At 33.4% G+C, this 14967-nt stretch overlaps 1 protein-coding gene across 1 annotated transcript in view; it reads right to left on the bottom strand.

The window, feature by feature from the left end:
- Positions 1-12946, bottom strand: part of LOC143054249 (beta-1,3-glucan-binding protein-like) — a 36080-nt gene extending 23134 nt beyond the window's left edge. Inside the window, exons 1-7 of the mRNA XM_076227178.1 lie at positions 12799-12946; positions 7471-7551; positions 6688-6804; positions 6012-6130; positions 4716-4790; positions 3703-3769; positions 2719-2892 (exon numbers count right to left, since the gene is read on the bottom strand). Of these exons, the coding sequence (XP_076083293.1) occupies positions 2719-2892; positions 3703-3769; positions 4716-4790; positions 6012-6130; positions 6688-6804; positions 7471-7551; positions 12799-12904 (739 nt within the window). The 5' untranslated portion in view covers positions 12905-12946. The remainder of the gene's footprint in view (positions 1-2718; positions 2893-3702; positions 3770-4715; positions 4791-6011; positions 6131-6687; positions 6805-7470; positions 7552-12798) is intronic.
- Positions 12947-14967: the final 2021 nt, after the last annotated feature.

Below are 14967 nucleotides of genomic sequence, written 5' to 3'. Positions count from 1 at the left end.
TGTTTAGTTCATAAAAAATTTCAATATGCAAGTGTATATTATTGTGATTATAACCCTGTCACTATTTTCACAATAATAAAAACAGCAATAATTTCTGAATTTATAGTAGTTTTTTGACACGTAGTGATTTACTTTCAATTAAGCATGCCAAGACGAAAATCGTAGAACACACAATTATATATTTCTACAATTAAGATTCAAAGAAATACTTGTACCCATAATAACTTAGTCCGTTTTGTGAAATTGCTTCACTCATGCAATTAGAGGATTTTTTTTATGTTTTCTTTTTAGTTATATCACTTCCCATGTGAACAATTATTGTTCCCATGGGAAAACATATTGTTCCCAAGGGAAAAATTATTGTTCCCAAGGGAAAAATTATTGTTCCCATGGGAAAAATTATTGTTCCCATGGGAAAAAATATCGTTCCCATGGGAAAAAATATTGTTCCCATGGGAAAAGTATTTTACCATGGGAAGAAAAGGAGTTCCCTTGGGAAGAAAAGTTCCCTTGGGAAATTTAAAGTTTCCCTTGGGAAATTTAGAACTTCCCATGGGAACAAACAATTGACTTATGTTCCCATGGGAACTTTAAAGTTCCTATGGGAACTCTAAACTTCCCATGGGAAAAGTAATTTTTCCCATGGGAACTTTCAATGTTCCCATGGGAAATTCTAATATTCCCATGGGAATTATCAAATTTCCCATGGGAAATGTACTTTTAATCAGCTGCAGTGACAAGAGTGACAACAGTGACAAGTTGGGACATATGGCATTTTTTTAATTTTTCAATAATCTATCACTGGACAAAATTTTTTTTTGATATCTTGTAAACCGACAAAGTCAGATTTGCCGATACCGGAATGGCAAATTTGTCCCGCACAGTGTTCATATGTCACCGTACGGCCTTCAACAATGAGCAAAGCTCAAACCGCATAGCAGCTATAAAATGCACCGAAATGACAATGCAAAACAATTCAAACGAGAAAACTGACGACCGTATTTATATAAAAAAAAATTATTGAAAAACAAATATTTTACCCATAAACAAACGACAACCACTAAATTAAGAGATTATACGCAACGGACAAAAAGGGGGAGAATACGGGAAAAAAGACAATGACAATAAACATGATCAAGCAAAAAGAATAATATGGTGCGTCTAAAATAATCTTAAACAACTCTTTAAGAAGGTAGATGTGCTGTTTCTTTTTTCGTTGCCTTGCTTTCGAAAATTCAAAATAAAATATATATTAAATCTGCAAGTTTGTAACACGATTCAGAATGCTGATGTTCACGTGACTTATACGTGTATAAATCAGACAGCATATCTGTAATTTTTGTACATTTGTACATGTAATTTGCTATTATTCTATGATGTATGAAATTAATGAAAAGGAAGAATGCACAAACATTGTACTTGCATATAATTAGAAGAATTTATAGAGTAAATTGTAAGAAGTAAACATTACTAGAAAAAAATTAAAAGTGCAATTGACCGTTGACCGTGCGCACATTTTTAGAATGAAGCGCTGTCGCGCTTCATACAAAATGTACTTCGGTCAACGCTTTTACACCCTAATGAAGTTACAAAAAGAAGCATTCAATTCTTAAATATAATTAACTAACCACGTCATTATTATACGTTACTTTGATTGGTTAGCATCAATCTCATATCATTCTTCATTTCAAAATGAACTGCATGAATTGTAACGTAAATGATGACACACGTTTCCACAATAAAGTGTACAGTTAGATAAATAAAAGAAAAACTTTAAAGTAATCGTGTTTTCGTGATCATAGTGAATAATGTTTTTATAAGTATTTGGATGCTTCTTTAAGTAATTGCAATGAGGTGTAAAAGCATGGACCGTCCGTACATTTTTAGAACTAAGCGCTTCCGTACTCCATACAAATTGTACAGCGGTGAACGTTTTAATACCCAAATGAATTTACAAAAAGATAACTCAATTAATAAACGAGGGTCTAAATGGAGTTTACAAAATGAATATAAAAAAGAAGATGTGGCATGATTGCCAATGATACAACTGTCCACAAGAGACCAAAATGACACAAAAATGAACAAATATATGTCACCGTACGGCCTTCAACAATGAGCAAAGCTCAAACCGCATAGCAGCTATAAAATGCACCGAAATGACAATGCAAAACAATTCAAACGAGAAAACTGACGGCCGTATTTATATAAAAAAAAAATTATTGAAAAACAAATATTTAACCCATAAACAAACGACAACCACTAAATTAAGAGATTATACGCAACGGACAAAAAGGGGGAGAATACGGGAAAAAAGACAATGACAATAAACATGATCAAGCAAAAAGAATAATATGGTGCGTCTAAAATAATCTTAAACAACTCTTTAAGAAGGTAGATGTGCTGTTTCTTTTTTCGTTGCCTTGCTTTCGAAAATTCAAAATAAAATATATATTAAATCTGCAAGTTTGTAACACGATTCAGAATGCTGATGTTCACGTGACTTATACGTGTATAAATCAGACAGCATATCTGTAATTTTTGTACATTTGTACATGTAATTTGCTATTATTCTATGATGTATGAAATTAATGAAAAGGAAGAATGCACAAACATTGTACTTGCATATAATTAGAAGAATTTATAGAGTAAATTGTAAGAAGTAAACATTACTAGAAAAAAATTAAAAGTGCAATTCTAGAGAGAACGATATATTTTTACCTGGCCAAATCCAGTCTCCTCTAGGAATCTTTGCTCGAACAGTTACAGTTCCGTATCTGATTGACGCATGCGTTGTAACTTTTCCAGACATGATTGGGTTCAATACGTTGCCATTGACAGCCGTTCTGTCACATCCCCAGTTAGTGGATTGACTGCAATATCCGCAAAAATCGTCTGCAAGTGATTATAACATGTATAAGTAAACTCATCATGGATACCAGGACTAAATTTTGTATATACGCCAGACGCGCGTTTTGTCTACAACAGACTCATCAGTGACGCTCGAATCCAAAGAGTTAAAAAGGCGAAATAAAGTACGAAGTTGAAGAGCATTAAGGACCAAAATTCCTAAATGTTTGCCAAATACAGCTAAGGTAATCTATGCCTGAGGTAAAAAAAGCCTTAGTATTTCAAAAATTCAAAATTTTGTAAACAGTTAATTTATAAATATAACTATATCAATGATAATTCTTGTCAGCACAAAAGTGCTGACTACTGGGCTGGTGATACCCTAAGAATTAACTTCGTCTTTAAAAACGTGTTAGAATAAAAAACAATTGATTTTGCTTATTGTTGAAGGTTTTACAGAGAACATGATTTATCCAGGATAGCAACATGTGTTTCTTCATGGCACTATAATAATAATAATATTTCAAATAACATAATATGGTGTAAATTGATTAGGCTGTTATCTTGGAAACAACAGATGCATCTCAAAGAGTCTATACTGTACATGTAGTTATTTAAGGAATGACTGTAATATTTTTTTCTGTCTATGAAGAAATAACATCAAAAATGTGGTTCACACTGAATAACTCGCGTAGCATACTTATGAACAACATCAACAAACGACAACTACTGAACGTCAGGTTTTCAAAAACCGAACCAAAAAAAAATGAAGAGATTTCCCCGAAAAAAGTATCATAATTCAAGGTGTTACATGCACGTCCTAGTTTGAATAACAAAAACAAAATGATAGCTTACCTTTCACAATCATACGACCATGATATAGTCTGTTGGAATCGTAGTGAGGGTCATCGATTGTTAAAGTCTGGAATTTAAAACTAGTATCAGTGGCGGATCCAGGGGGGGGGGGGGGGTTCCGGGGGTGCGCACCCCCCCCTTTATTTTTGCCGATCAATGCATTTGTATCGGGACATATGTTTTGCACCCCTTTGCACCCCCCCCCCCCCTTTGCCCTGGGTTAGCACCCCCCTTTCGAAAATTCCTGCATCCGCCCCTGAGTATGTATATAGATAAAAACGTGTTGTCATCACTCGTGTACAATAAAATTAATTACATGTCTATAACATCTTTGTTTAAAGATGTATTCGTAAAAAACTTAGGTTTTAGGGGGAAAGGAGAGAGGGGGCTAGGATGACATTTGAGAAAAGGCAGGACAAGAGTTTTGATTAAAAAAAGGTAGAATGGGCAATTTGGAAAAAAAAGGGAGGATGACAATTTATGTAACTAAAAGTCAGGAAAAAATGATAAAAAGGGCAGGACCGAACAGAGTGAAAAATATAAAAAAAAAAAGGTAAGAACGGTAATTATTTCGAAGAAAAAATGCAGGGCTTTTTTTTTTTATCTTATTAACACCCCCTCCCCTCCACTAAAAAAATCAAATAGTACACAATTTAATGTAGCTCCCGTGTCAATAAAATAAAGCAATGTGTTTTTTTATATATTTATATGAAATATAGCAAAATTATGGGGTAACACATTTGTTCAGCATTTGTGCCTTATATTCGGATTTCTGACAATGTGATATCTTGGTTTTCTTTTTGTAAGGTCAATAACAGCAATCGAATGATTTCCGTCTATGCCCTGTTAGTTTGTACTTCAACGATTTTTAAAGATAAATAAACTTTCAAAGAATTGTAATCAGCAAACAGACTTACTGATGTCGTTAACTGTCACAAACGTTTATAGCTGATCAGCAGCAATCTTTGTTTTCATATATGATATGACTGCAAATTATATAAATATTTACATACCGGTTTGATGTAGAGGTGACCTCCTCTGGAGAACAGGTTCTTGCCTTGGTTTGTGTATACTTGAAATTCGTTATTCTGAAAAGGAAATAGACAGATAAATTAGACGACAAAGATAATATAGAAAATGGGCTATACAAAATATATTTCATACCATTCTTTGTTATCTGTATTAGTACTATAAAATACATGCATATTTCTTTGTATTGCCGAGTTTTTTGTGCAGATTAAAAAGTTACCAAACATCTCCGGCTGTTGTCTGCTGAATAGACGGGTTGTTGTCTCATTGACACATTCCCCATTTCCATTTTCAATTTTATTAAAATTATCCTGACTACACTAGAGCACAATGTATTTATACACAATTACATGTATCGAGTTACAAATGTTACAATGGAATCAAACCTCGGGGGTCCACTTCCTGTATACATTTTGTACGAGGTGATAGGACGTGTCGCTGGAATTGGTCCCCGTTTCAAGCTTGAAAATATGTGAATAGGTCGGGGAAACTATCAGAAATATATGATAAGATCAATAAAATTCCCATAACTTTTGTGTCTGTCATCTTTCTTGTTGTTTCTTAATCTGGCTGTGTTTTTATCAACAAATTGAAAAAAGGCTAACAAAACCTCAGCGGCACTCCTATCAATTAAGTATTTAAGTAGCCCTCGAGCATCAAACATGACCTTTGAATCTTTGTACTTGAAATTGTAGGTTTGATGACTTAATGACAAATCTCAGAACGTTTTTTGCATATTTGATATGCTTTTTTTTAGCAATTTTCTCCTCTCATGAAAGAATTCAAGCAGTAATATTTCAGACAATAAAAGAAACAGAAGCATTAGTTTTCGATTTTCAGTTAAAAGTCCATGCCATAGAGCAAAATTTGTATCTCAAATCTTACCGAAATCTTTGGTTTGGTCAATTTAATGTACTATTACCTTTAACTTTATGGATTTTGTGTTAAAAAAATGAATAATTTCTTAAAAGATTATCATTTTAATAGGTTCACTTTTCGAAAACAATCCTGTAAAAGCATTTTCAGGGGAAATCTACGTCTCTATAAAGCAGAGGACGATTTAGGTGGAGCTCTTTTGTTACTGCCGCCACCCTCCCCTTTTTGTAGGAAAATTTGGTTGATTATTTATGGAATTATTTAAGCAAGACTGGAGTTGGGCCTCTCTAAGGCAGTCAGTAGGCCCCCACGTATAAAGTATTCTATAACCGCCACGGTAAAGGATAACAATAATTATAATATAACCACGTTTACTAATAATTTTATTATTTAAAATGACTTACTCCGCCTCCCCATGCTGAACACTCTATACTGTAACTACCCTGGTTAAAGCTGTTGTAGTCATCTCTGAATACAACGGCTCTCTTCATACTTCTAACAGGCTTTAAAGGCTCTACTTCATCTGTACAGAACATATGTCATCTAATCAATGATAGCTTATAGTAATGTAATAAGAATAAATGGAAATTTGGGGTGATGCGTCAATAAGCCTCGCTACGCACTATGGAAAACATCTAAAGTCACTTTGTATAACCCATGTACCAAAATGACATAAAAAAATAGGTTAAGATAAGTAATACAAAGATGACCAATACGATTTGTCGCATACAATCGGAACTTCTTCACACATTGACCTTTCATCTCAAATAAATGGCCTTTATAGTCCACCTAAGGGTTTTAGCCCAGGGGTCATACCTAGTCCTTCCCCTTCGTTTTATCAATTGTTTTATATATTGAAAGTTTTCAATTTCTCATCCATAATATGGGTTTTCTTGATTTGAAAAACAATATCTTTCCGTATGTATTGTTTTTGTTTGTTGGTTTTTTTTTCTTTCTTATTTTTCTTGTTTGTTTGTTGTTTGTTTTTTTTTTTTTTGGGGGGGGGGGGCATTTCTGAGGATAAGATTCGGTCAAAAGTTTCAACCCACAACAACATTTACAACTATGTTATACACTTACGTGTCTTCCAATCAAATTCCTCGATGTTATTTTCGAAGTATGCTGTTAGTCTGTACCTTAATTTTCCTCCAGGAGCTATTTTAACTTCCGGTAAATGAAACTCCCATGCTCCATCCACTGTAGAAAATATAATATGATCGTGATTAGCGTTTTATCACTTCATTAGATTAAATGAGATTTAATTGGTGTCCATTTTGAAAATAAGTTTTCTTAAAATAAATAACTGTCGTGGTATCAGTTCTTTTGTATAGTACCTTTTCTTTAAATGACAAATAATGAAATTTAATAAAAAAAAAAGTCTTGAAATATGCAATAATAAAGACTAAAACGCTATTGATAAACAAATTAAAAATAAATTAAAAACCGTATGTAGCTGTGTATAATACGCACCCAATCTACCATCTACTTTTCGGGGTGAACAAATCCGGAATATAAATAAGACCGTTAGTTTTCTCGTTTGAATAGTTTTACATTGTCATTTCAAGGCCTTTTAAGCTTACTATGCGTTATTGACTTTGCTCATTGTTGAAGACCGTACAGTGACCTATAGTTGTTAATTTATGTGTCATGTCGGTCTCTTGTGGAGAGTTGTCTCATTGGCAATCATACCACATCCTCTTTTTTTTTTTAAGTTAGACCTTTTCTCACATGTTACACCTATTAACATTCTTTGTATATTTTATGCCAATCAAAAAATATATACAATACGTGATTGGTTGATCCACGATGTCCAATGACGGTTGAATATATTATAATAAATCAGTACATGCACTAAACACTCACATGTGTGTTCTATGAACTCTTTGTAAATCTTTTGTCCCTCTGGCTGTACTTCAAACTTAACTCCTAAAAGTGATGACTCATCTGAAATTTAAAAAAGACTGCAATGAAAGTGTGCAGACAAACGAGCAAATAAAGCGCGATCAAACGGAAACTAAAAACAGGGAATGGACAACAGAAAAGGAACACTTTTGTACGTCCCATAATGGCAGTATGGTAGATTTAAAAGTAACAAATGTGTACAGAGATAGGGAAGCAAAGGCAGTATCATTTGTGTTGAGGGTTACACGAGTAAGACAGTATGATAAATGGAACAGTAACTTTGTATGAAGGGTGACACGAGTAAGGCAGTATGATGAAAAGAACAGTTTCATATCAGGCGCGGATCCAGGGGGGGTCCGGGGGTTGGAACCCCTCCTTTTTTTTTTGGACGATCAATGCATTTGAATGGGGACATGTAGTTGGAAACCCCCCCCCCCCTTTTGTCCTGGGTGAGGAACCCCTCCTTTTTAAAATGGCTGGATCCGCCCCTGCATATGTGTGTAAGGTTAGAGTAAGACGGTTTGATAAACAGAAAAGTAACATATGTAGAGGGATTGGAAATAAAATGTACATGTAGTATGATAAATTGAACGTTAAAACGCATGTGTAGAGGGATTGGCGAGCAAAGGCTTTATATCTTTTACCACTCTCCGTTTTATATGGTAGCTTAACAAAATTTGAATCTCAACAATCAGCTGTAATTTTTTTTAAAAGCATTCGGATATATATGCTCGAAAATCTCGTAGTATCTAAAACAAGCACACGAAATTATCAAGAAAAAAATATCGTTTCAAATGTTTTACATGGATTGCTTAGTCTTGGAAACAAATTGTATAAAATCTAATATAAGGCAGTGGCTATTTGACCGGCACCGGCAAAATAGCAAATTTGCTATTTGACCGGCACCGGCAAAATAGCAAATTTGCTATTTGACCGGCACTGGCAAAATAGCAAATTTGCTATTTAGCCGGCTCTGATTAAATTATATCTCACTGGCATTAAAATGTAAGAATAATAATTAAATATCAAAATTTTATATTTAAAAACTTTTGTTACTGTTACTCATATAAACACTAAAACTTTAACTATCAAATCAAATATATTCTAAAAATCAAAATACAAACTCTCCTGTAGAAAAAAAAAACCTATCATGTACCTGTATATGACTTAGGACAAATTTTTTGTAGGCCCCTAATTTGAAAAATATTACAAACCAAATGAACTGAATATGGGTGAGTACTTTTCAACCTAAATAAATAATTTTTGCGCGCAAATGTAATGGTAATACGCGCAAACGTAATGCACCGACAGAAACATCAATGAAGAATTAGTATATGGGCAATTGAAATTATGCTGTGTGCATCATCATGGAGGAAAAGATCACAAGAGTGCATCCTCGGGTAAGTGTATGATTTTAAGGTAATAAGTTGGCAACCATATAATTAAAATATATATAGGATACAAGATTTGAAACAGAGTATAGAAGATACTATGAGTTGCCGATTGATTGTTGATTACTTAATGTCCAGTGGCAAATATTTCATGCATGTTCAGGACGATGATACTATGGATATTTAGACTTTATGAAAGCATTTGATACAGTACCACACAAAAGGCTGCTAAAGAAAATTGAAAATTATGGAATAAAAAACCCAATACTAGATTGGATAAGAGATTTTCTATCAAATAGACAACAAAGAGTCTCAATAAATGGTGAAGCATCAGAATGGAAGGAAGTTACCTCAGGAATACCGCAAGGCTCAGTACTAGGACCACTCTTATTTGTACTGTACATCAATGACTTACCAGAAGGCGTTAACTCAGATGCTTACTTATTTGCTGATGATACAAAAATCTTTAAAATAATAAAGGAAGACAGAGACCATGAAACATTACAAAAGGATTTAGACAAACTAGAAAAATGGAGTGATACATGGTTACTCAAGTTTTATCCAGAAAAACGTAAACATATAAATATTAGCAAAAAATCAAAACAAGATATTGGAAAATATAATCTACTAGGAAAAGAAATAAGCAGATGCAAAAAAAAGAAGGATATAGGGGTAGTCATTGATGAAGAATTATCCTTTGAAAAGCATATGTGAGAAAGTAAATAAAGCAAATTCAATCTTTGCGGCATTAAGAAGATCATTCAAAAATCTAAATGCAGAAATCTTTATTCCATTATATAAAACACTTGTAAGAACACATCTAGATTATGCTAGTTCAGTATGGGCACCTTTTAAGAAAAAATATATCGATAAAATTGAAAGTGTACAAAAGAGAGCTACGAAACAAATACCGGGACTTAAAAACCTAAGCTACGAAGAAAGGCTAAAGAAATTAAAATTACCAACACTAGCGTACAGAAGAATAAGAGGGGACATGATTGAAACTTATAAGATCATACACAATAAATATGACCCGGAAACTAGTACTTTCCTAAAATTGATGTCGAGCACAGAGAATAGGCACAGTACAAGAACAAATAGTAGTAATATCATACATCAAAGGTTTAATACTAATCTTAGGAAAAATAGTTTTACGGTGAGAATAGCAAAAACCTGGAACAAACTACCAGAAAAAGTGGTTAAGTCTGTTAATGCCTTTAAAAACAGACTTGACAATCATTGGAAAAACGAGGAACTATATTATTCTGATTACCGCGCAGTTATAACCGGAAGCAGCAGTAACAGCAATAATTATGACCTAATATATGAGTCTGGTGAAGAGGAGCCGTGAGGATCCTGTACCGGAAAACATCTTTAAGTATCTTTAAGTAAGTAAGTTAGAATAGCAGGAGGGCAAATTAAACCATATAAGAAAAAATGACAGACAATGAAAACAAGCATGACACAAACATCTTTAAAGATCAGGCAACATGATTATAACAATGTATGAAAACTGTAACTTTTTTTCTAAAAATGGATTTTTCTTTTTAAACAGGTCAGCGTCCTTAGCAGGCCACGTTTAGGCAAAGCTGTCCTTTCTTCATACAACTACGAACAACGAGTGATGGGAATAAGCTGATGATAACAAATATGTGTTTAGAACATATTATCATGTTATAAACCAGAATTTATTTAAGTTCTTACCAAGACAGCGGCAATTATCTGGTGAAGAGAGAAAAGATGTTGAAACTATGCTAAAAGTGAAAGCTATATAATGGAGAAAACAGGGAAAAAGATAGTGTTAAAAGATCTTCACAACATAAAATCAGAAATGAAAAAAAAAAAGAAGTCTACATCTGTGAAGACGGATTTAGAACAAATGTATGACATTCTATCTCCGAGCTGTTATGAATCAGTAGTCGAATACATTACTGAAAACAACAAGCTGCAAGCAATATTTTTTCAAGACAGACACATGAGGATTGCAATTGATAATTTGGACATCAACTTTTTTATAAATATTTTAGAAAAAAATATGTTTAGTAATGTATATATACAAATGTGTTTTCATGCTTTTAATTAATATTATAAAGTTATAAATTATTTATTTATGAACATCTTCAATATTTTATTTTTGATTGCACTGTATTTTTAACATGTTTAATGCTTGATATTGTGATAAAATGATTTTAAATTATTATTAATCGCCACTGCCCTAATATAACCATGCTAAAATTTATGGAAATGGAACTTTTCTTTCAAAAGAAAGAACTGTGTTCTAAAATGTACTTTATGTATAGTTTTAAAATCATGCACTTTTTGTTGTATCCTTTTCTAATTAAACATTAACATCACGTATGTCGGAAGCCATTGTCTAGTTGGCTTTTATTAGGAAGAATTAGTTCTTACTTAATAAGATAAGACACATACATACATACATACGTGTGAACTGGCGATGATAAGTTCAAGGATGAACTCGAATATTTAAGCTTTAAAGGGCAAGGTATTAATTTGATTATTTATTACTTTAATCCTTCACCCAACCGGTATATAATATTAACATATATATACATGTATATATACATGTATATATATAAAGAAGATGTATTCAAACAACAGATCACCACAAAGAACATAAATGAAACTAGATTGATCCAAAAACCCATGAGGTATTTCAAACAACAACACATCACACATACAATTTAAAAAAAATCATTTTCCCTTAAACTAGCGATACAATGTATTTGGGGAATAGAAACAAACAAAGCAAACGAATTTGACAAAATATTTCCCTTTCCTGTTTACATAGAAGTTATCATTCAGTGCACTTTATCGAGTTGACAATGTAAATTTTGAAAAAAAAGATAACACATGAACCAAGTACATAACCACCATATCTGCGAGTGTTGTCTTGCATTGTAGGTAAAGGCACACTCATTTGTCTTGCAAAAAAAATAAATGTAATTCAGACGTAATTTTTTTCAGCAAGATTGTCTGGAATATTCCCTATTATGTAAACTCGGTGCAAATGATGTCATCATATCAAAGGGAACGGATAGAAGTCATGCAGTACAAAGCTTATGTTCCTTTGGTCTCGTCCTTCAATAGAACCAAATGCGATTACAGTAAATGTTGCATCTGTTTCAAAGCGATGGAGATTTCAAGTCGGAATAAAGTCTCGCATGACCTGGTGTTCAACCTTATATATCCTATTCAAGCCTTTGTGGGAATCATAGAAATGAACCCAATCAGATGGTAGTAAACGTGTTCTGTGTTTCAACCTTAGAAAGAACCCAGGCAGATGAAAGTGCACGTACAATGTAGCAAGGGTTGCAATTTTAATTTACGTTTCATAATAGTCTTAGATGCATGATTTTTTTCAACTGCAATGACTTTGATCTAGCCGTCAGCTGCTGTGAGTACTCACAGATCTGTACTTAGTGTTTCTTTTGTTGCGGATGTTTAAGTATACTGCCAAGTCCAGTCTTTGTTTTTGTTCGATGTATTTCTGCTTTGTTTCGATTAAATGATCTAAAACCTGTTCAACTGAGTTTGATAGTTTGCCAGTTATACCAATTACTATTTGTACATGTACAAAGTCATACTGATATGATACTTGTCTATTGATTTATTTAGTTATAAGAATGTAAATCATAGAAATCGCTTTTACATTGAGACATACGTTGGCCTCCAGAAAATACTTTTACCTTAGTCTAAGCCATAATTCATTTGCGCCTATGGAAACAAAACTCAGGCTCTAGTTCATACGTTGTATGCTGAAGCCAACATGGTGACCTTCGGCTGTTTTCTGCATTTTGGTTGGGTTGTTGTCTCTTTGACACATTCACCATTTCTATTCTCTCAATTCTATGAATAATAGACAAATGCAACAATTTACCTTTCAGTCTAAGCCTTAATCCAAATGGCTTCTCCAATATAACCTCTGGTTCCAAGGCACATGCGAGAGCCAAGGTGAATACTAGACCTAACACCGAGTCCTTCATGATCTTGTGTAATGAACAGCTCTGATAACATTTGCATTTATACTAACGGTCTGCTGATAAGAAACTATGAACGAGACCGTGTTACAAAACAGGACAAAGCTGGTACCGCCTGGCCTTAAGACAAAAACTGTGACTTTTTAAACTGATAAACTTTAAGCTTAATGAATAGTATAAAGGTTGTTTTTTTTTTCGCTTTGTGGACCACATCTTAAATTTCAACGAAGTAAAGGTTCAAGGAAGTATATACAAAAAATAAGATGTGGTATGATTGCCACTGAGACAACTATCCACAAGAGAACAAAATGACACAGAAATTAACAACTAAAGGTCACCGTACGGCCTTCAACAACGAACAAAGCCCATACCGCATAGTCAGTTCTAAAAGGCCCCGAAATAACAATGTAAAACAATTCAAACGAGAAAACTAACGGCCTAATTTATGTGTATATTATATGTAATAAGCATATAGTTATTTGGCCCTCTTAAATTATCTGATATTGTGCATAGCGGGCTGATTTGAAAAATCTATCAACTGCTTCCGGCTATTATTGCATGCCTTTCTGTTATGTTTTTGCATGACTTTAATTGGCAAGTTTCGGAATCATGTTACAATCTTACGTTTTCACTGAAAAAACATAACGTAAGTTAGAAAAATAGGGGTTAGCTGGTACAATTTTAAATGGCAAAATACATGTATACAATCAGAGGACCGAATATCTGGGGGAAAAAAAATCAAAAACAAGAGGGGCAAACATCCTTAATTGCAAGTTTTAGTGGTTCTCCGAATATTATTTACTAAGAAAAGCCAGAGGCCCCTCACTTGGGACAGTCAGGCGCAAAAGTGCGACCGAGTTAAACATGTTTTGTGAAATCTCCTTCCTCCCTAATACATTTTTGTACCAACACACAGCAATACGCAGAACAGTTTAAATTAGTCCGAGTACGAAAAAAAAAACTAAGCAAAATGACAATGATACATAAACCAACAAAGGATTACTAGTAGCAGTTATTGACATTCCAGCTCAAGATCCAATTAAGCTGATTGAAAGAATACATGTATGTCTTCATCATATGAATATCAAGCGCAATTCCCCCAGTCAAACATAGATATATGTTTTTACGGCAAATATTGCAATCCACAAGAATAACATAGAAAACCAAAGGGTTAAGTCACACAAACCACACAAATAAAAACGACAACAAACACAGATTATCCGTAGCATTAACGTTTCTCCACATTTGGCAACCATCACGTGGATTACGAACTCCATCTTGAACAAGTGTACTAGTATCTAAAACATGACGACAACCAAAATGATACGCTTATGCGTTATATATCAAATGTTTTGTATTTAAATGCGCCTTCCTCAAGAATCATTGCTTCTCATCACGGTGAGGAGCTATTAGTTTCAGTCGACATACACGCCATCTTCAAATAAAGTCATATATATTCTGATTGGTTGAGATACAGTAACAGCTGCTGGCTTATACAGGATAAAGAATTAAAGATTTTTCGCGTCTAAGGATTAAGACTTCAAATGCCGGAAAATTAACTATGTGTACTTCAGTTCCAATCAACTGTCTTGAATTCATGTTTGTTTTATTATGCATATATTGCACACTGAAATATAAACTATTAATACGTGTTTTTGTGATGTTTTTTTTTTTTTTTTTTTTTTTTTTTTTTTTTTTTTGTCAACCTACAATATGCATAATTTGTTTTGCTACACAATGTTCCTATACAATGTTTACAAAAATGCGTAGTCTGTATTTTAAAACTTCTGCCAATCTAGGCACACCTCCGGAGATGCAAACCCATAACGTACACTCAGTCTTAAACACATATAATATCACCTTTAATTATGATAAAGCGAAGCAGTCCGCAGCTTTTAAGAAAGCTCAAACTTGTTTGTCTTTTTTTTTTCTCATGTCGGTCAATCAGAGGATATTTACAAATTCCAAGTACACAAATATAGCATGAAAAATATCACCATAGATCATCGTCCGATTAAATATTACTAACAAAACTGAGAGTAAATGCTTGAAATTTTACATTTGGTAGA

The sequence above is a fragment of the Mytilus galloprovincialis genome, chromosome 12 (genome assembly GCF_965363235.1).
Source record: "Mytilus galloprovincialis chromosome 12, xbMytGall1.hap1.1, whole genome shotgun sequence".
In the NCBI taxonomy this organism is placed as follows: Eukaryota; Metazoa; Mollusca; class Bivalvia; order Mytilida; family Mytilidae; genus Mytilus; species Mytilus galloprovincialis.
This window is presented reverse-complemented; position numbering and strand designations above follow the sequence as displayed.